A 23079-nucleotide genomic window follows, 5' to 3' on the forward strand; every position below is an offset into this window, starting at 1 on the left:
ACAGTTGACCTACCGTCCTCTGTGGGGACATAGATGTTCAGGTAAAGGCAGTCCTCGCTCTGCTCCTGCACATAGGTTACCACTGTATCCAAGTTGGCGGTGAACCAGACAGGGAGCATATCATTGAGTAAAAAGCGGTCCTCTAAGAACTGAGGACAAACTGGAGCAAACTGAGTAGCATTCCTGATGCCCGGCCAGGACATGGGTGGCTCCGGCGGCTGGAACCTTCGCTCCCCCGTTGGAGCCAGTGCATACGGGATCCCTAAATACTGCTCCACTGGTCCCAGGATCTCATTAGGCAATGTAACCTTCACTCCACGCAATTTTCCATAATTGGTGGTGACCACAGGGTGTTGTTGGGCCTGAACAGCGGCCACACAGATGGATGCCAGCCCCATCCACAGCAGAAGGTAGGCCTTGGCCGTGGAGCGACACATGCATGAAGGGCCTCCGGGTGCTGACATGCTCCTGCTGTGCTAAGCCTTAGCCTGGCAGGTCGTGGTTAAGGTCCACCCTTTGGTCCTCTGCGCCCCCCCTGCCCCTCCACCGAGATGCTTCCTGCTCCTCCTCAGGCTGTGAGCTGAGCGAAGCAGCCCCAGTCAAAAAAAGCAGATTTCTCAGCGCTCCCCATTCCGAGAGCCTGCATGGAGATGGGCGTCTGCTGTTCGACTCTCCAGTCCAAAGCAAGAAAGAGCCTAGGACGCTCTTTCGTTACCCGGTCTCCAGCTTGATGGGATATCCTGAAAGACAATAAAAAAGAGTTGATCCACTATAGCATCACTTATTGTTACAATCCATGTGTTCATATAGCATTTGTACCATAATAGTGGAACACCAGATTTAGCCACAGACAATGTTGCTTCTTCTCACAGTAAGTGAGTGGAGGAATGGTTCAGTCCAACCAACAAAACAATCAGCTCTTGAGTTGTTACTAGCTTTTCTAACAGTTCCAGGGATGGAAATTTCAGTAATTTGCTCAGTCTAACGCTTCCATTTAAACTGAATTATTTTGACAAATATTCGATGGATTGCAAAGAGATTCCATTTGCAGATTTATAATCCCAAGAGGATGAATCCTTTTAACTTTGGTAACCCCCTGACTTTCTATCTAGTGCTTAAACAAGTTGACACTTCATGTTTTATGTAAAATGATTCATCAACTCTTGGATGAATTGCCAAAAAATGTAGAATTGTCACAGTTCCCAGATGATGGTAGCATACAGACTGTGGTAATTCCCTGGCTCGTCTGCCATTTAAATATTCAGTCTTTAAAATCAACAGTTTGACAAAAAAATCTCAACTCAAAAGTTTACTTACTAACTCAACTAACTTTTTGAACTTTAACCACATCACGCTTTCAAGATTATCCTCAGAATTTGCACAAAAGATCTTGCCTTGTAATGTTGGTTTAAAAAAAGCATTTTGACTTCATTGAGGACATGTTGCCCTCAAAAAACTGGGCTGTTGTTTTATTCATTAATATGAAATCGAGGATACTAGCGGGTTTTGCTGTAAGAATAATCTTGACACCAAACCATCTCATATGTGTATGAAATGGAATAAGGTCAGGCAGTTTGGTGGCTTTTAAAAATGCAACTGCCTTTGAGTGAACTCAAGTGAGGCAGCGGAGTCACAATGAATAATTTAACAATGTTTTTCTACAGTGTATGTATATATTATAATTAGTCTATGTGGGTTTTGTTTGAATAGATTAGTTTGAACAAAGTATGTGTTAACTTTTTTCCTTCAGGTCCAAAGACATTCATGTTCCCCACATGACTAGTTAAGTCAAGTCAATTTTATTTATAGAGTGCAATTTATCTGATGGCCCTTTTCAGCTCTAAGTTGTAATCACTTTAGAGAGTTCTTAACCTTTCATCTAGCACTGTCAGGAGGTTAATTTGTCTTAATTAGAGGAGTCGTCTAGTTTCATGATTTAATACCTCCAAAACTAATGACATCCCATCAGCCTCAACTGTACTTTGTGTTTAGTGCTAATTAGCAAATATTAGCATTCTTAGGCTACTTGTATAATTTAAAGCATGAATATGGTAAACGTTATGTTTTCATTATGCACTTTTTTTCATAGACCCAATGATACCTTGTGCGAGTTACGAGCACTACTTCGAGGGTCCAGACAGAACCACAACCAACGTCCATGCAAACAGAGCGCTAATTCTCATTCTTAGAGTGATGGTATGGCGTATCATTCATTCACAAAGTTCTAGGTTAGTGACTTAATCGAGTCAATACTACTAACACTTTAATTATTGCACAGCCCACTTAGCTAACGCTTCTAAAGCCTTGAAAGTGCTGCTGGTGCGTGTGTTTTTATGATACTCATGCGATTTCTGCCGAGCACCGGATGTATCAGCCATAATTGTTTCTCCGGTTACCTCCCCAGTGACCTCCCCAGGAAGAATACCAGGTTCCCATTGTCTTTGTGAGCATGTTAGCATGCTGATGTTTGCATTTAGCTCAAAGTACTGGCCTACTCTAGACTCTTTGTGTAGTTAAAAGGCTTTTTGCTATACCTTGTGGAAGCAGATCATCTCACAAGTTAAATGCAGAAGCCTGAAAGACTGACAGTCAAATATTTGAATTTGTTTATTTGTATTTGTGGAATGGTTTATTTCAAAACTCTTTGGTTAAAAAGATGACAGTTCATTCTCAGGCTCCTCTGTAAAGGAATTTAAGAAAGCCCTCAGAATTAGAACTCTGCTCTTTAGACTTTGAGACATCTCATGGACATTTGTGTCAAAACTAGATGGCACACCACTTGTTAATTCAATTTCCTCTTGGAGCTTTCACCTCATTCTACTGCCCCCAGGTCATGAGAAAGTTTTAAATATATATTTTTATATTTTATATTTTAAGTGGTTTGGTTGAAGAAATCTCACGCCTGATTGCTTCAATCTGAAAGTGTTGATTAATTATCCTCTCACTCAAATAACAGTGTGTGCCACTCAAAGTCAGGCCAAATCAATTATTAAGTCTCACGCTGACCAGCACTGACTCTCTGAAATCAAATATAAATGAAAAGGCTGCATGAATAAATGAGCGGAATTCTGCTAATAGAGTCAAAGTACATGCCAATCTTTGCAAGCAAGCTTTTTAAACTAAACAGTTTTCCAACATGGATTAGTGAAACTGAACAGAGAGGATTCAGGTTCCTGATTACAGCTGCAAGGATCTGTCATGTCGACTTCTCTGCCTGGAAACACATCAGCTCAGACAAGAAATTGCTTTAGGGTGGCAACCCCTCAGAAGCTGGCTGAGTTAACCATCACCCAAACAAGCAGAAAAAGCTTAATTTATGTGTCGGCAAGTAGTCGGAACCTTTCATGTTACTTAAAGAATGTTTTATAATGTTATCAATTTAATTGGGAAAAAAATGCTTGTATGTATGTAATGGATTCCATTTATCAGCAACGATAAACATTGACTTTATATAAAACAGGCCGCCCGAAGTGAAGCCAAAAAATCTTGTTTGCCCCCTGGTGGCAGGCTGAAGTCTTCGCCCTCTTTGTTAGCTGATGGGCCAAACTAAAAACTCAAAGTACATGTCAAATTATTTTTCCCAAAGACTGTTTCTGCCATTTTAAGGTAATTTGATGTTTGAGGAGGTGTGCCATTATCATTGACAGCTGAGCCCTCCAGCTGACTTGATTAAGTTGGGTGGTTGAACCCGGCTCCACTGCCCGATCACTACTGCACAGACTGGCTTCGAATGAAGTCACAGGCGCAAATGGTGGAGCTCGCAGCCAGGATGGTTTGGCTTCATTTTTTTTACAGTGGGAGGAGACAGCAGACATCACATCTTTGTAATGTCTTTGTGTTATTCACATTCTGAATAGCAGTAAAGGGCCAAAATATAGCAATGTGCCAAGTGTGCAGGTTCCATAATCAAAATCTTGGGTTTTTAAGCCACAACGACACACACAATTTCGATGAGAACTGAATGTTCCCCACAGGGTACCTTTGAGCTGTCAAAGAATTCAGTGGGTGGTTGCACAAAGACATGTTGGACTGGTCTATACTACAATAGCTTAGTCTTACTCCTGAACTAGTCTAATGTGAATGGAAAAGTATTGTGTGTGTATTCAAATACTGATATAGGCTATTTTTTTCCTTAATCTCACATACAACGTCCTGCTGCCCGATATACTCACTAGAGTTTTAATCCACTGATGAAGAGTCCCCAAAAAGTGCACTATGTCTTCCTGTTGCAATAACATTTTTTACAAACTACAGCAGCCAGCTGTTTGAGAAAATGATTGAGCCTTCTTTAAAACTGCAATGATCATGTTTTTAGTAGGAACCAATGGGCTTGGAACTGAGGCAATGAATGATTCATCCTTGCACCTTGGAGATGAGCAAGGTAGGGAAGCCCGAAAGTATTGAGAAACCGATCTGTTTTGTTGATGATAAAAAATATATATAGAATAATACAACCCCGAACTTTTAATTCAATCACCCTCAAGGTAAAATTGTGTTTATTTTTTTCAATTGGGTGAACCGACCCTTTAAAAGTAGAAGTTTGCCATCCTACCCTCAGGCTCATCTCAGAGCTAGCAGTGGTGTTTCCATGGTAACAATCAATGACACCTGCTGACAACTGGCAAAAACCAAGGGGAAAAATGTCTTGTAATTTCTGCTTTGCTGACAATGTTGTGGAGTGGGCAGTAGGAAGAGAATGCATCTTCAAGACTTCAGTACACAAGCCCTTCAAATGTTATTTGAGAAGAAACATACTCCTTGTACAGTAGCTGTCTTTCAGAGGAGGCTGAGCGGCATGCCCAAAGCTTTCAAATAGGTCAGAATTAGACAAATAGACCCTCTCAGGTAAATGACATCCCAACAAACTCTCTCTTTACACCCATGATATGCTATTTTTGATATGTGACTGTAAGCACCTGTGGTCAACTACAGATGGCACAACTTACAGGATACATGATTTCAGTATTGGTGCTAGAAATCTATACTTTGGCAGATGTTTGCTGGGCTCAGTTTAGTTTAGTTCAAAATATACACACATCCTCTAAACTCTAACTAGACGAGAAGTTAGACAGTGGTAGAGAAGATTTTATGTACTCTTCTGAGATGTCCCAAAGTCCACAAAGGGTTTATTTATTATGATCTGCTATTACATGTTTAGCCTAATGATGATGATGATGATGATGATGATGACGATGATGAACAAAAACATTTCCTCTTTCATTGAGAAATGATGGAGCTATGCTGACTGGCTGCATCACTTGCTGCAGCCAGTGAAAAACTGCCCTATCAGGACAAAGCTGCCATCAATAGAGTACTGCAGGGGGGACTTATTTTTAGAGGTTTACCCGGACGTTGGCATCGCCCTGGTTCCCTCGACACAAAGCCTATGGGATTGTTCAATTGGATTTTGGATATTGCAGAAAATAAACCCTGTGGCACTGTGACACTTGTGCATCTTGTTCAGGGAGGTAATCTTCATAGATTTACAGGACTTTTATGATGTTTGAACTGTAAATGCAATCACCCAAAATAAAAAGCTGACTTCAATGTCCAATCTGAAAGCGTTGATTAATTACTATGATTCCAACAACACAATTCTGTACATACTTTACTATAAATTGAGCAATCTAGAAGTTGTAAAGTGAGAGTTAGAATGTTTGCAACTAAAATCAGCCTGTAGAACAAACTTGAAAATCTCTTAAACTTGTGATAACCACAGAAAGATTTACTGGCTTTGAGACAAGGGAACCAGAGGTGCAAAATTAACTTATTTTCAGGTTTTAGGATTCATTCCTGTGGTACTCTGTGGAGAACCTCAGCACCCAGCTACATCCAGCAGTGCTGTAAGAAGACCAACAGGATCACCACAGACCTCAATCATCAGCCCAACCACAAACTGTTCTGTCTGCTGCTGTAACATCTGTTCCCACGCCACCAGGTTCAGGGACAACTTCAGGCCATAAGAATGTTGAGCTCATGAGCTCTCAAGCTCATTACGATCCTTTTACTGGAACTGCCCTGGTGCACTTACCTTACATGTCTGTACTTACAAAGCTGTTAACAAGAGCCATAATGAAGACTATATTGTTTACCGTGATCACGTGTTGTCAGTGAGAGTCCCTTTGGACATTAACAAATCCCAGAGGACCTTTCTCATGTTATATGGCCTGTTTAACATGTATCATTGTGAATGAAGGCTGCTGGGTTGTAGAAAGTCAAGATAACCTGGTATGAATCCATCACAACATGGTTTAATACACTGTTAATAGAGTGGCTCACCAAAGTGTCTCCAACAGGGACAGAGTTGTACATGTATTGATTGAGCTGACTGTAGAGTAACATCACAGTGTTGAATTTCCATGGACACACGTACTGCTGACATTTTAAAGGGTATCTCATTCATTTGGCTCATTTGTCTTTAGGTGACAAAACAAACAAACTTGCATACTGTATGAGGAGTCTACAGCTGGGCCCTGCTCTGCAATAGTAAATATAATAAATTTGAGGCATATATATATATATATATATATATATATATATATATATCTTATTGATTGGGAAAATCCCCTTAAAGGGGCAACATTTAAGAATTTGGCACCTGTCTGAATTCATACTTAGAACAGTTGCTGTGGTAGCTTGGACACCAGCTCCCACTACAGCTGATGGTAGAGCTGGTTTACCGAGAGGTTTTGGCGAGCTGCGTGCAGTGTTGCCAAGGCTTTATTTTGCCTCAGGATAAGGCCCAGTATTGATTCAGACAGGTTTGACTTTTAAAGCTTTTTAAAGTTGATTTAAAGCTTTTTCTCAGAAAAGTTTGAGACCAGAAGACTGTTTCCAATCATGGTCCAATATTCAACATAGACAAGTGTGATGTGGAAACGTCCTCCAGTGCACAGACTATCTGCAGTCAAACCTCTGAAATAAAAAAAATGTATATGAATAGATTGAGTTTTTCATGAGTGTAAGGATATTTAATGTGTTTTTTTATTTTGTTTGCATACTGATATGCTTTTGAAATAAAGGTAGGCATACAGATGAATATTAGTAGGAGACCAAGGACTGATACCTGATTACCTGAGTACCAATTACTAAGCGTTTAGTTTGTTATAGCTTGATTAAGCACAGATTTATGTAGTAACTGTTATCACTGTAATGTACTAAACTATCAAAGGCCTTGCTTTAAGGCCCCTATAATTTCCATTTGCGTATCTGCCAACATTAGGCTGAGGGAGATTTTTAGTGGTATCGGCCTGCCTTTCATGCAGCAAACATTGTGAGAGTGTGTGTGTGTGTGTGTGTGTGTGTGTGTGTGTGTGTGTGTGTGTGTTGAGGAGCCGTCATTGCCAGGAAGACCTTCAAAAAGGAGTGCAGAGTAAAAGCAAGAGGACAGGAGTGACACAGAAGGCAACTGCCAGGAGAATTTGAGAATTTGAAAGCATATTAGTTCTTCTCCAGACCTGTTTCATCCATTTTAAGCGGCAAACTGAGCGGAGGGCTTTAGGGAACGCAGTGTCAAGTGATGCACATCAGGCAGGGTCATTAGCGTGGGCTCACCTCTGTCTCTCGGTTGGTTTGCCAGGTACCACAACACATCCCACAGGAAACAGAAACACCCCCATGTGGTTTGTATCAATATGAAATCGTGAGATTAATGGGAGAAATGACCAATTGGGAACGCAGCAGGAGGTTAAAGGGTTAAATAATAGGGAGGTGTGTTGGCAGGTATGCAGCTCATAATGTGCTTTAGTGGTGTATCACAAACTAATTGCTCGGTGGACTCGAAGCCTTTAGGTTCCCTAAGGGTCTGGGGCAGACGCACACTATGGCCAGTTGGTCGTCCAGGCTCCCTGCCAGGAATATTATTATGAGGAAGAAGAACTGATTCCTTTCTATATTTATTTTGTGTAAAAGTAAATATTCAAATTCAAATACACTGGTTCTACAAATACTATACTATACAATGGGTGCAATAGTATAAAGCATAATAATATGCAAATGTGCATACATGACATACACGTTTACGTATTAATAAGGGAAACTCACTTTACAATGCGTGGAGTGTACTAATGATAAATAATGAATAAACACATCGATAAATATTAATACCTACAGTGGAAAGACATAAACATGTAATCACGTAATGCAGTGTGTTTACCGATTCATTAAACAGCTCCAGTTATGTTTTACTATAACAGGGTAATTATGGTGGGACATTTTGCAGCCCCCTTACCTTTGACTATATTGAAATGAAATGATATTCATATATATCCTAGCAACAGGAGATAGGTTGGATTGAGCACATCATTTTGCGTGGTGTTTGAGTGCAACCACAGGCTGCTCATCACCGAGCGGTTATATAGACATGAAATTTACTGCTACATGAAGAATATGAGTGACCGTGCTTGCATGGCAGCACAGAAAAGTAAAAGGGGCGAAAGCAGCGAGGCTTTGCTCAGGCGAAATTGTTGGTCATTGTTCACTGAGGTTATATGCTTGTAAATGTTTCTGTGATAAATTGCCGTGGTGTACAGTATTTGTAATAATGTGGCGTTTTATGATGAAGCGTCCTTCAAATGGCTCGGGCTGAATTCAGAGCGTGCTCCGTGGCTCTCCTTGGCAGGAGCACACGGGAGATTGGGAACATTGTTCTCGCTCTTAATGATGATAGGAGATAAGTCTTATGAATATCAATGAAGGTGCTCTCTGTCATTTGCATTTCAATCATTATAGAATGATCCTGTCAGAGGCACCCGTCCTCCCAACTGTAAAATATCACAGACACTTTGAACCACCGCAGCTGATGATTAGCTACATACTCATATCATGACGCGTATATGTTTTTGCATTTTTATGCACTGCATGTGTTTTCCTGTTATGAAAAAAAAGCATCTGAAGCATAATAAGGACCATGATGTGGATCAAATCAGATCAGAACCTACTGCCAGGGTTAAATCTGTATCCATTTCCTCTTTCAAATGTGTACATTGTATTCTAACACTTAATGGGCACAGCCTACGCTATAATAGTTTGAACTGAAATACGCATTTAAGTCAGACCTGCTGCCAGGCTGTTTAAGATGCATATTGTGTAACTCTGGAAAACAATAGAATACAAAAGAAAGAGAGTTGTGAACTCTTCTTGCAAAAATGAGCACTATAGTTATTTCATTAAGACATTCTAATAAGATTACAGTGTGAGTCATAGGCAGAAATCATACCTATCTCAAATCTCTCTTTTTCTAGTAAAAAGAGAGATTTGTCCCCCTCAATAACTTTTATCAGTAAGTAGATATTTTGCAAAAGTTAACTTAAGAAAGGTGCCAAGTGTTATAGCATGTAATGAGTGTAATAGCTCCCTGTTTCAGTCGCCACAAACACCGCTGTGTTTCTGAGGTCTCGATAAAAACACCTGGTTTTGTCGCGACAAACAGGGCTAGAAAAATTCCCGGGTTGTCAGGAAAAACATTCACGGGTGTCTCCTACAGGAATGACTCCTGAGAATGTTTTTTGTTTACTGTCCCACCCAACGGTGAAGTGAAATATCTGCCCGGCCTGAAGCTTGTAGAATATTCTCACATCTTCCTCGAACAAAACCAAACTGATGACCAATTGAAGGTATGGAGGAATCAGTATGCGATGTTAGAATACCTCCACACCTTTCAAACATTCAAAACAAACACACGATATGTAAGTGTTTTGTGGAGATGTGTAGCTGCTGCTCAGCTGCTCAGAGCAATCCAGCTCTAGAGGAGAGAGTCGGGTGCAGAGCCAGACTTTCTGGAGGAATAAACACCTGGAGTCACATCAGATTCTGCTCTGATCCGGAGTCGTTTGCCAACAGGAAAACCCTAACTTTTGTGATTAAACAGTGGATTTATCTTCACTCCTATTTATCAACCTGACTGCAGCAGCATTCTGTAATGTTGCCTGTTGACTGGAACTGGAGGAGAAATGTACTTTAGAGAGAGGAGAGGGGAAAAAGAAGATAGAGAGAGAGAACCAGAGTGTTTGGTGAGTGCTGAGTTGAGTGAGAGGTTGACCAGAATTTAAACACACAGACACACACACCCTAAATGCATGCTGTTGCTTGCTAGCTTACATCTAAGGTACAGTAATCTGGTTGTAAACACGAATTATTCTGCGGTCATACTCGCACATGTAACGCCTCGGTGTTGGTGAACACGCCATTATACAAAAACATAATCAATCATCTATGTGACCCACGCATAAATGTTCAGGGACGAGGTCGTGTTTTAGTTTTATTCACGTTGCATTTAGTCTCATTTGCTCTCTGATTCTACCAGAAGTTATAGTGGCAGGCAAACAAGTAAAACACACCGTCACCTTGAGCAAACTTACATGACAAAGGTCTAGTCAATTGTTGCATATTATATCTTTAACACAGACAATTTAACAATCGTGACCCACTTTATGTTATGTGTGGGTGTGAAAATAGGCTGGGTTTAGATTTCGCTCTCAAGCTCTCTTTTATTCATACTTTGCACGACTACTTTCTTGCCTTCCATGAAAACCATAAATATCTAGGGCTGGACTTTCTAAATAGGTGCACCGTTGTCCTCTTTAAAAGATTCCCTGCATTGTGCCTCTCTTTATGAAAGCAGGCCTCTTCTTTGCTGCTGCTACACAATGAGCCACCTTGCAAATTAACGACGTTTCCTCCAGCAGATTGACGATGTCTTCCACAAATTAAAATTTAAAAAGGCCTGCGTGCCTTCAACTTTACACCCTTTCCTCCCAGTTCTCACTGATGAGAACTCACTTTCAGCAGCCTTTTGAATATATTTCTAACCTCATAATGAGTCTGGGATGTCATTTCATTTTGCTCATAGTCCATTTCTTTTTTTTTAAGTATGTATATGGCTTTATTGATAGAACAGTTTGAGATAGACAGGAAACAGAATGAGAGAGAAAGGGGGAGTGACACACAGCGAGGAGCCCCAGGCCGGGACTTGAACCCAGGGCCGCTGCAGCGAGGACAGAGCCTCTGTACGTGGGACGCTTGCTCTACCAACTGAGCTAAACGGCACCCATATAGGTCCATTTCTGTTTTATTTAATCATTTGTGACTTCTGTATCTGCCCCATCGCTGTCATTTACAGCTACTGTAGTGGTCGCTTGAGCAGTTGATGTTCTCATGTTAATCAAATATGTTGATTTAAGAGTTGTTTTTTCCTGTAAATTGACTTATAACACAATACAACACACACAACAAAGAAATGAGTACACACTTATTCCTCGCCATTATTCTGACGCTTTATTTTTCCGGGCTCTGTCACAGAAGATGACTTCCACAATTTTTAATCCCACTGACACACTCTGATTGGCTTAGTTTTATCTCCAACCTGGAAAAAATGAGTGCAACACCAGAACTGTAATTATTATAACGGTTGTAAAGGAGGAAGTCATGAGAAGGAGTATAGGTAGTAGGGCAGGGTGGTGCAATTCGTGTCCAGTGTGAAGCCAGAAGTCAATAATGAGTTTTGTTTTAACTTACTAACATATTTAAAGGTGCAATGTGTAAGAATTGGCCACCTTGAATGCATACTCCCAACAAATAAGGGCAGCATATCAACAGAATAACTGCTCACTGCTGCTAACTGTATTTTTTTTATATATCCATGACTGTAGCTACTGTTACAGTAACTTGTCAACTCAGTTTTTAAGTGACGTCATGTAATAAGCCTTTGTTGCTTAAGTGACATACATAATGCTGGTTCTGGTGATGCTAGTAACTCAGTGGCACGATGTGGGGAAGTGAGGAAGGTTTAAGATGATTATGTATCTATAATTATGTAAGATCATCTTAGAAATGATGGAGAAAAACCTCATCAGGGCTTTTTAATTCTCAACAATGCTCTCAACAAGTCATAATGACTTGAAAGAGAACATATGTCGCAGGGAAACGCACCTCTTGAGAGACAAACTACCTTTTCATTTGCATGTATAGGAGCCGTGTGATAAAATGAGAGCCCACTTAAAGCTAAGAATGTAAATGGTGTGCTGAACAGCTTGAGGCGAGCGACAGCCTCTTCATCTGTATGCGTGAACTATTAACGAGACACTTCCATGCTTCAGGTTTGGTGTGACACAGAGAGGTCAGCCTTCATTTTCTCTAGTGTGGCCACAGAGCAAAACAGGAAGCTGACCACCGGAGCCACCGTCTCATAAAAATTCAATCTTTTTCTTTCTTTCTTTTCTTTTTTCAAGTCAAGACAAAATTACAATAAACTAGACACTGGGCAGGCCCGACCCAAACTGTTTTAAGTCCAAGCCTGAGTTAATGTAAGCAGAAGCACTGAGTTTGCGTTACTCCGTCGTACAGTCCAATTTGATGATTAAATCAAAATGCCTCCATGCTGCTGATTTCCCTGCATGGTCGTCAGTAGTTTTAAAGTTATGCTTTACGGCCTTCATCCTTAGCTAGATTAAAGGTGCAATATGTAACACTTGGCCACCTGTCAAATTATTTCTTCGAACAAATGGGGGGAGCATATCACCAGAGTAATCGCTAACTGCTGCTACCTTTAGCAAGTAAGCTCAGTTAACCTCAGTTAACTCTGCCTGGAGTGTTGCTGTTGTTTACTATTGGACTGGCACATGTTGGGTACAAAGTGGAAAGAGGCTAACTGATTAGCATGCTAACTTCTCTAGATAATAGATATCTCTGCAACACAATACATAGACATCACATATAACATAACGTTAACACTGTCATGGCCTCACATTGATTGATGATAATTGTAGTTGTCGTTTTTAAATGCGTTCAAAGCGTTGCCATGGAAATTAGCCTGCACACAGAGTAGACCCATCACTTATAAGTTCACTTAATATCACTTATCATTAATTTTTACAATATATTTTCACTCGAAGAACTTGAAAGCAACATGCCAACTGACGTGACCAAACCCGACCCAAGCTCGGACATGATTTCTAAATTTTTGTCGGGTCCCGACGGGTTCACCTTGTTTAAGGCAGCCAAACATAGGCGTCGGTTGAAAGCTTGTGCTACCAGCTCCATCCATACGCAACTCATTTAGTAAAAAATTATGCTGACACATTTTCTTATCTGAGATGCAAAACACCCCTAACTCTTCCAAATACAGCTCACATGGTCAAAGATTAAACATACAGTTCACGCACCTGGCAAACACACAATACACACAGAGGATCGTGGAGCGATAAGTGTGTGCGGGATTGACAGACAACAGGGTGTCTTACTGTGCAATAATCCCTCTTTCAGACCTCCAGTAGCGCTCCTTACACAAATTAAAACGTATCAAAGCATGGCAAACACAACAGGCTACACGACTCTGCTGCTGTTTCGACCTATTAGTTATGTGTTTGTGTGCATACGGTTTGGACGGATCAGCAAGCAGCCGCTTGCTCAGCATCCACATGTCAACACTGACCTGACGGATGAATGATGAATATGTTGATGTACCATATGATGGAGGGCCTGCAGTGGAAATGAAGACATGACGAAAGCAAAGGAGGTTATGTTGTCACAGTGTCCATTTGTTGGCTGGTTGGTTTGTCTGCAGGATTACAGAAAAACGACTGAGCAGATTTCCATTAAACCAGGATGGTAGGATGGGTCTCGGCCCAGATTAGACTCCATTAACCTTTGGTGCTGATCTGGATAATGGGATAGATCCAGGATTTTTTTCTCACTTTCTTTAATATTGTGAGATTTTTTGGACGTTTTCATGAATTGGATCTTTATGAAAAAAGTGTATGTCAGTGGCTGCTATCTATGAGTGAGCAACAAAGGGAATGCTGGGCCTTGGCGGAGGTATGCGCTCGACTGAGTGCCTTTCTACAAATTGTGAGGCATTAACAATGAAATATTTTGGCCAGATTTTTGTTGGCCTCAGTTTGTCATACCAGGTCATTTCCATTTGTGCATTCTCAAAAGCAAACATGGAAAACTGAGGTCAGACATCCATGGAATTAAAAATGAAAGGAAAGAAAAGAAGATTCGAAGCAAAACTGTGGGTGGATACTTCAAAGACACCTGCACGCACCGAAGATTATTCTCAGAAAAAAACACAAAAAACAATTTCCTGCACGTGTCCCCTGACATGCTTCCAGGAATCCTTGATATTATTTGGAACATGCAGGAGGAGCGGATTATGAAGCCATGTCGTGTGCATGTCGTAAATATTTGACTTTCATTTTGACTGACATGATTGTGTCCGTGCAGTTTGCCGAAAATGGACCAAAATCTTGTAGGACAATCACAATCCGGGAGAGGAAAATGATTGAAAGAGGATGACTGTTTGATTGGACACAGAACTGAACAGAATTCTTTTTTTACAACAACATCCAAAAAGTAGGACATGTCCATCTCTCTCAATCACTGTCAAACAACAACTCATTGAGCATTACTTTAATCTTCAAATGTTGTCTCAGCCATCCTGGAGTGAATTTAACACCTGCTCGGCCATTTTTTTCCCCCTCTCTTCAAAAGATGGCAACGACAGGAAGCCTCGGCAGGATGAGACGGAGCTTAGCAGCACTGGCAGCCCAGTCACCAGGATAGTGTTGGCAGTTTCTGAAGGTGCTTTCAAATTTGTGCATTTCATAAGCTGTATTGAGATTTATAAAAATGTGTCATATCATGTTCACACTACATGTTTATGACCTTTCATGTTGCGAGGTGGAGGGGCTGATGGTAGAGTCAGAGGCAAGATGGCTGCCCAAGCCAGTGACCGCAGTTCAAGTCTGCGTGTCAACATTTGTAAGTTAGAAACCACTGGATATTTATAATGGGACCTCGGGGCAATCTCCAGCCGTGTTAGTGGTGACAATACCAGGTGTTTTCGACGAAACCTCAGGCCGACTCTAGCTGTGTCTGTGGCGATAGAACCGAGTGTTTCAATGAAAACCTTGGGCCGCCTCCAGTTCTGTTTGTGGCAACAAAACCAGGAGTTTTTAACGAAGCCTCGGGACACCTCCAGCCGTGTTTGTGGTGCCAAAAAAACAGGAGAAAGCCAAAACACGTTTTCCTTACCCTAACCAAGTGTTTTTCGTGCCTAAACCCTAACCAGACCAAAGTGCCTTTGTGAGACAAATTGAAAACCTTAACAAAGTTGCACAATATAGAAACTTTTTTTTTTTTTTTTTTAACTGGTTTTGCAGAAGGTACTTTGCCAACGTGTATTCTGGAGATGGGGTTGGCACTGGAGGAAGATATTAAACTTCTAATCCTTTTGGGGATTGAGTTATTATCAGTTATCACCTCTGAACAGAGCAGTGGAGACCTGAGAAGGATTAACATGCATAAGAAGTTGCACCTACACCTTTTCTCTGCACACCCACACACATAACAGCGTTACTGTAAAGATATTAACAGATCTTGCATTTCCTAAAAAGATTTTGGGTTTTTCTGTGTCCTGCTGTGCCCTTCTCTTTGCGGGACCTGAACGCCACTCTGAACATTATAATTTCATTTTTGGAGCAGGTATGTGCACGGCAGCACACACAAGGTCATCCCATGTTAAACCAGCAGCCTGTGCGAAGCGTCAGTCCGCGCGGCGCCAGTGTGAATGCCACCCAGCGTGAATACAAGCTGAAAATCACAGCATTAGCAGCGGTGTAGCTGTAAAAATTCATGCAAGGCACAAAACCCTCCTCACCCCTCCACCTCCCCCCCTTTTTTTTCTTTTCCCCTAAAAATCCACATCCAGATATCCACACCACCATCTTGTGGCTGCTTGGGTAGAGATGCGCGCAGAGAGCTCGCTGGAAAGATGCTCCGTCTTTCTGCTGCACCTCGTTCAGACACAAAAAAGAGTTGCGGTAGAAACGCAGGTGTGAAATGGGTTTAAACGCTTTGTCGTCTTGAGGGAAAGCGCTTTGTGCTGGTTGGATCGCAAACCGCCTCTCTCGTCGTCCCTGTCGCATTAAAGTTAACCGAGCTGTTGCTTTGGCACCGAGTTTGGTGAAAGCGGCACCGCGGCGTCTGCAGGAATAACGCTCCAAACACTCTTTTACACAAATAACACAGAGCCCGGTGTGTGATCTGTGATCAGCGTTTTCACCGCTGGCTGAGCTGGCTGCAGCCGTTTCTATCACTCATTATTCCATCAACATTTACGCATGAACAAAACATCAACTGGAGTCGGATGAAAGTGCGCAAGAATGAGCCTCTGCTGCCGCGGGCTTTTTTTTTTTTTTTTTTTTTTTTCCCCAGAAAAACCTCCATATTGCGCCTGTTTCCTAATTTTTTTCTGGGAAGTTCTGGCTGTAAAAAAACGATCCAGCTGAGGTTAACAGAGGGCTAAATGTCTCTGGATGGATTTCCCTGTGGATTATGCTCCTTTGTAAGACTGAAGCGCGTCCGGACAAGCCATCAGAGGAGGATGAGGAGGAGGAGGAGGAGGAGGAGGGGGTCAGCGCTTGAAAAACGCGCAGAAATTAAGCCGCTTGTCTATAAATTTAGTCCGTTTCCCCCGCTGGGAGGAAAAAGCTGTAAGGCTGAGCATCACATGAAGCCGGCAGCGCACTTACCTCAGCCTGTATCTCCACCGTCTGACTCTTAGCCGTAAGTCCCGACTTCAGGCGAAATACACACCACATAGGAAAAATACAATAAAGTCCACGTCCAGCCTGCCGCGCTGCAAATCCAAAGTAAGAAGCGCAGTCCCGATGCACTGAAGGCAGCCCAACTATACGTCCTGTGTGTGCGCGTGCGTCTGTCAGTCTGTGTGTGTGTGTGTGAGTGTGTGTGTGTGGTGGAGGGAGAATAGAGATGCGGCTTTATCAGCACAGAGGATGTTTCAATGAGTCATTGCAGAGGCACTGGAAACGGTGCTGAATCTAATTGCTCTCATAGAGCGAGTGTATAGCGAGGACAAGATTAGTGATAGAGAAACCAGGTCTCTCTCTCTCTCTCCCTCTCTCTCTCTCTCTCCCTCTCTCTCTCTAGCTTGCCATTGGACTACACCGACTGAAATTTACTAAGCCTGCAGCCAATGGATTGCCGCATTCTCTCCATCACCCTTAACCAGCCGCTGTGTTGTGGCAGCTCTGACACGGAGCATGGAGCATGGCACCGGCTGCTCTTCAAACCTGGATCTGAACCTCAGACACGAGAGGAATGCTAAGTCCACTGTGATGCACACAAAAGTTCATTTTTTCCAACTCTTGCCATAGTTTGGGTTGATAGGACTGAAGGCTATAGAGCTGTCCTGTCAGGGCAAGGTTAAAGGAAAAGTTCACCCAAAAGTCATCATCTCCTCCCCCACATGCTGATCAGTCAGGTGAAGTTTCCACTAAACAGTTCTGCAGCCTCACAGCAAAACAGAGTTGCAGCATTCTGTGCAGCTCGCAACTCCCCAGCAACTTCGGTTGTCTAAGAGTCCGGAGTAATCTAAATCTCCGGAAGCCCAGAGACCCCAAATAGATTTTAAAAGACTCTATTTACACCGTCGACACTTTCAGCTTCAAATCCATTTGGTTATCTGAGAGTTGTATGGAACCTTGTTTTTTTTTTCCTTCTCTTTTTACCCTCGCCAAGGAGGTTGACTGTGTTTCTTTGTTAGTTGCTTTGTCAGCAGAATTACGCAAAAACTACCAAACGCATTTCCACAAAACTTGGATGGAGGATGGGTCTCGGCCCAGAATAGATCCCGTTAACCTTTGGTGCAGGATAAAGGGACAGAATCGGGACTTTTTCTCAAGCTAGGCATTTTTTAACATTTTCGTTCTTTTCTTGTGGCGTATTAGGTGGCTGGTATTAGTGAGTGAGTACAATTTGATGCTGATAAAGGAGGCTGTTTGGCCTCGGCAGAGGTATGCGCTCTACCGAGTGCCATCCTTGTTTGTTTTTGTCCCCGTCAGAATGCTGCAACACCGTTTTTGCTGTGAAGCTCCACAAATGTTTTGTGGACCCGGCTTATCATCAGCGAGGGGTGAGGAGATAATCACTGAGTTTTCATTTTAAGGTGAACTGTTCCTTTAACGCAATAGGGGGCCTTGTTGTAGTTTGATCTTAACCCTTGCGTTTCCCTGACTGTTGCTTTACTTCCTCAATGATAATAATGACAATTATAATAATTGGAAATAAACGTTTTATTTTAGTCCAAATATTAAGTATACTGTATATGTTTTTAATATATTTTCATCTGACCTTTTTAAGCTTTAACCCACAGACTGGCACATTTGATGATCATTTGATGAAGGTGACGAAATGCAAGCTCTTTTTTGGTATATGTTCCAAACAAGTGAGAGCTAGCAGGGCTGGCAGACACAGCTCTGTGATCTGTGTCTTTGAAAAGAGAGAAAGAGAGAGTTTCCCTTTGCTTCTCACATATAAAGCAGTAAAAAGACCTTTCAACACCAATGACAGATATCGAGCAGATAAAAATTGTCTTTAAGGTTTTACAGCACGGGTCCCTGGAACACCAAACAGAGGCAATGTGTCATTTTCTGTGGAAGTGGGTTATTTTATTTTATTTTATTTTTTTCAAAAATGATTTGCCTCAAACATTGACTGTAAGTAATAATTAAATGTAATTTTCTATTTACATTTTTTTTCTACTTCTATTGCATGGGTTTAATGTAAAGGATCACACATTGAGTCAGTGTGTATAATTTATGAGATGTGTGATTTATTATAAGAGACAGAATAACCAATTTGAAATGCATTACTTTTATGTTTAATAATTGAATAATTAACATGTGAAACATATGTTTATGTAATTGAATAAACATATGTAGATGTGCATTAATTCATTCATAAAATACGTTATTTATTCACTATGACACAACATGAAAGAAACACTTTGTGTGACATTAGATGGGGAATTTACATGTCATTAAAATACTTAAAGTCAATGTTTTAGCAGCCTGTCCTCATGAGAAAAACAACCATCGAGCTAAGCTGTGAAAGCAGTCTGTCACGACCCATATTTACATCTGTTGTTGGCCATAGTGATTAGTACAGTAGCAAAGGAGGAAGTCAGGAAGTCAAATAAAAAGAGCAACACACTAGATTGTACATTTACATATAATTATAATACTTAAAGTCAACGTTTTAGCAGCCTGTCCTCATGAGAAAACAAACCAAGGGTTGGATTATTTAGGAAAAAAGGGCAAAGACACACATCCCTGTCTACATCAGTGGAGCTGAGTCACAGGTTCCTTCGGAATTACCATCATTGAGAACCTATCTTGGTCATCACACATCACCACACTGCCCAGTGAGCAAAGAGTTCTCTAGATCACGTCTTTTAGACATCATTTATGGACATCCAACACATCTAAAAGACGTCCTCTGGGGAGCCAGAATGAAAGTTTTTTATACGTCTTTTCTGGACATTGTATATATATCGTTTATCGACTAATTCTGGCTGTCAGTGGACGTCCAGATCGTGGCCTGGCCATGTCAATAGTCAGGCCATAACCTAGACATCCACTGACATCCAGAATTAGTTGAGAATAGACGTTCATATTGGCAATGCTCTGGACGTCCATTGACAGCCAGAATTTGTCGAAAAATGACGTTAAGAGTCAGGCCATAATCTAGACATCCACTGACACTGACAAACTTTCATTCTGGCTCCCCAGAGGACGTCTTTTAGAGGTCTCGGATGTCCTTAAATGATGTCTAAAAGACGTGATCTAGACCACTTTTTGCTCACTGGGTGAAAAACAAAAGCAGAGAAGAGGCTCTACTTCCTATGGAAATTTTAGGAAAGCTAAATTTTGGAGCCAGACTCTGGTCAACTTTTACAGAGGAGCAATAGACTGGAATCGCAAACTGGCATGGTTCATCATGGCCCAGGACAGGAAGGCTCTACAGTGGGTGATTAAAACCACCCAGAACATCACTGGTACCATCTACAGAGCATCAGAGACATCGGTGAAGTGAGATGTCAGCACAGAGCCCAAAGATACTAAAAGACAACACCCACCGATCCACAGTCTGTTCACCCTGCTACTATCTGACAACAGATACAGAAGTATCTGCTGCCATACCACCAGACTACAGAGCAGCTTCATTCCGCTGGCCGTGAGACTCCTGAACTCATCCTCAACACTCCATTTTCCAAAATAGATGTAGCATGACTCAATGGACTATTTTTGAAACCCTTGTAATTCAAAAAGTGGTATTATTTTTACCTTGTACCTTGGTTGAACAAGCACAAGACCTTCATCCAAGAGACCACTGTTTGTGTCCAGTGTGAAACCAAAAGTCAACAGTGAGCAATGTCAACTTTGTAACGTAGTATAGTGGCAACACATACCTAACATAAGTGAAGTTGTACGTAACTAAGCCTAAGACCTAACCAAGTTTTCTGACCTGAACCAAGCCAAACTGTAGTACGACAAAGGCTGTTTCAGTAAGAGGATGTGTAATTATTTCTTTTTGAGTGAACCTTAATCATAGTGAGGGCAGATCAGAAAACTTGTATACTGTATATGTCAATTTTGAAGGTAACAACAAACAACATACAGTAGTTTTCTGTTCAGTCGGGAGGATTGATCAGTTTAAGGCAGATGCTTTGTGTGCTCAGACATCTACCCTGACCTCCTTCCTCAGAGCTTTTGTGGCGCTATAACAATTTCATGCTACTTCCGTCTTTGATTCTGGGAGGAAACAGCCATTGTTTGCACGACCACAAGAGGCTTTACAGGGGAGAGTAAATACAGGTCATTTCAAACAATTGAACAAACGGCCGTGTCGTTTTTTGGCGAGGACAGCCTGGTTATACAATACACACAGGTTATACAACTAGTCAAGTTCAACTTCAAAGCACCCCACATTGATATGTATTTGGGGTTCCAGGACATTAGGATGCTCAACATTTTTTCTATAATTCTTCATCTTTTCAAACTCCTATAATGACTTCTGCTTTCTAAGATGTAAATCTATAGATATAGGCCTTTGTATGCAATTCACATACACGTTTTATTTGATCTCAAGAAAGCAATGACAAGTACATTCATAATCCACAGATGATATCCTTTCACTTCAGCAGTCTACATTTAAATTTAGATAATGATTAAAGGCTGGAAACGGATGCTAAACCTTTTAAAGTTTCATAGGATTCCTTGTGATATCAAGGTCAAGTTAATTTCAGACCCACATGCTTCTCATCATCATGTCAGTGAAAACAGGCCTACAGCTCGACTGAACAGTGGTGTCGGAGCCTGAGATGAGGCGGGCTGAGAGCGGCACAGAAGGCAGGCCTCCCTTTGATATCGTCATCATTTATTCCCTCTCCCAACATCATAACCCTCAGCAGTCGGGGGTATCCTCCACGCCTCTGAAGTGTATATCAGCTTCTGTCAGCAGCTCGGCCCAGAATGACTGGGTGACTTTCATGAGATTGACGAGGGGATGTCACTGCTGCCTGGGCCAAGCCAAATCAAATGTTCAGCAGGACAGCAAATCTACCTGCAACAAGTGGCAGTGGAACTTTGAATATGACACATATGACCTTTACCCTGTCACTGACAATTTCATCATCTGATGTAGAGCCACAGTGAAGGTCTCAGTAGAAGTGTTGCAAATCTGCTAAAGTTGTATTCTAGATTATTTATGTCAAAATGTAATAAAATATGGCAATAATTCAATTGTATGATGTTAAATCTCAATTTCATTAAAACAACTTTTTTTTTTTCAGTTCAGGGTAATGTGAAACATTTGTCAGTTTAAAGTCAGGTTAAAATTAAGAGTCTATTTAACTCATTCAGAACCATGTCAGTACTCATGAGTTCAAGTTCAAAATGATATGCCGACTTAATGTTTAATAATTAAACTGAAAAGCTCAAATTGTGTGGTGAAGAAATATTCAGCCCAGTCTTCTGACAAAGCATGTGACCTGCCGATCAACTAGAGGTCAGGTCAGGTCATGTAAGGAGGGCAGTTTTCCTCCTTAGGCACAAAAAGTACTTGAAGGTGCAGTGCCAGCAGGGGGCAATAATGGTGGGAACAAAAGACAAAGAGCCAGAAAGTCCACCTTGGCAGGAAGTAGAGGATGTGGGGAGGTTTACTCATAAGACCAGCCCAGTCCACCAGGGTCTGAGTCCACTGTGAGGCAAACAGCCAGTGGTGACAAATCCATGATCTTTTACTTAACCTCACCAAGTAGTTTAAGTGCCATTATTATGAATTGGTGATTAGGTCATGAAATGAGACTGTGGGTATATGTATGCAAAACAGGGCATGGCTTAGATGTGTCTATCACACTGAATTTGTTTGTTAGATACTCCATATGTGTCACTATGAGGCTAATATGAGCTAATTTGAAACTGCCCATGTTGGTATTAGAGCTAAGGGTGGAGGGGTGGTGATGGATGCTTTATGGAAAAAATAAATATTTCTGAGTTTGTATGATTACCTCATTAATATTGTTTAAACTTCTTCTCCCAAATTACATAGTGCTCCTTTACTCTCTTAAACATGTGTATTTTCTAAAGTTCAGTTAAGTTGACTCAGCCTGCCACTTTGCAAATTTTAACTATAAACAACTATAAACTTTAAGTTGTACGAGCCAGAAAGTTTTGACTGAAAACTAATTGTCTACTTTACTTCATAATTTTGAGGTTATTGGTTTCCTGGTTTTCTTTAAAGTAAAGTCACTCCGTCAGATTTTACAGTGTACATTTGAGTGGTCAGAATCAAAGCAGCAGAGGCTGATAAATCCTGACTTTCACTTCCTAGTCCCATAAACACCAGTTCCTACATTTCCCATAATGCTACCAATAATCTTATATTGCACCCTAATCATTTTGGTAAATTGCCACACCCTTCAAATTTCACTCTTCCACTTCTGTTTTGTAATTTGTATTTTTCAAACCCAATCTGAGATAACACCGATGACACTACTGTGACATCATCAGGATTACTTAGACTAAAGCACAAAAGACCACTACTTTCAGCATAAAGCATCAGATCTGTGCAGAATGGAAACGAGTCAAAGCCCACTGTAAATCCAGCAGTGGATGGAGTGTGTGTGTGTGGATGGATGGAGTGTGTGGCCGTGTGCTCTCTTGCAGAATGAAGAGACTGTCAGACCTGTAGACTTACAGAAGATGAGGGCAAGAA

General features: G+C 41.3%; 1 protein-coding gene across 1 annotated transcript in view; it reads right to left on the reverse strand.

Moving 5' to 3' along the window:
- nlgn4xa (neuroligin 4 X-linked a) overlaps positions 1-16876 on the reverse strand; it is a 112665-nt gene extending 95789 nt beyond the window's left edge. The window contains exons 1-2 of the mRNA XM_084347020.1: positions 16533-16876; positions 14-740 (exon numbers count right to left, since the gene is read on the reverse strand). Coding sequence (XP_084203146.1) covers positions 14-464 — 451 coding nt within the window. The 5' untranslated portion in view covers positions 465-740; positions 16533-16876. The remainder of the gene's footprint in view (positions 1-13; positions 741-16532) is intronic.
- Between the last annotated feature and the right edge of the window lie 6203 nt (positions 16877-23079).

The sequence above is a fragment of the Pagrus pagrus genome (assembly GCF_965226575.1).
Source record: "Pagrus pagrus genome assembly, chromosome: 24".
Classification (NCBI taxonomy): Eukaryota; Metazoa; Chordata; class Actinopteri; order Spariformes; family Sparidae; genus Pagrus; species Pagrus pagrus.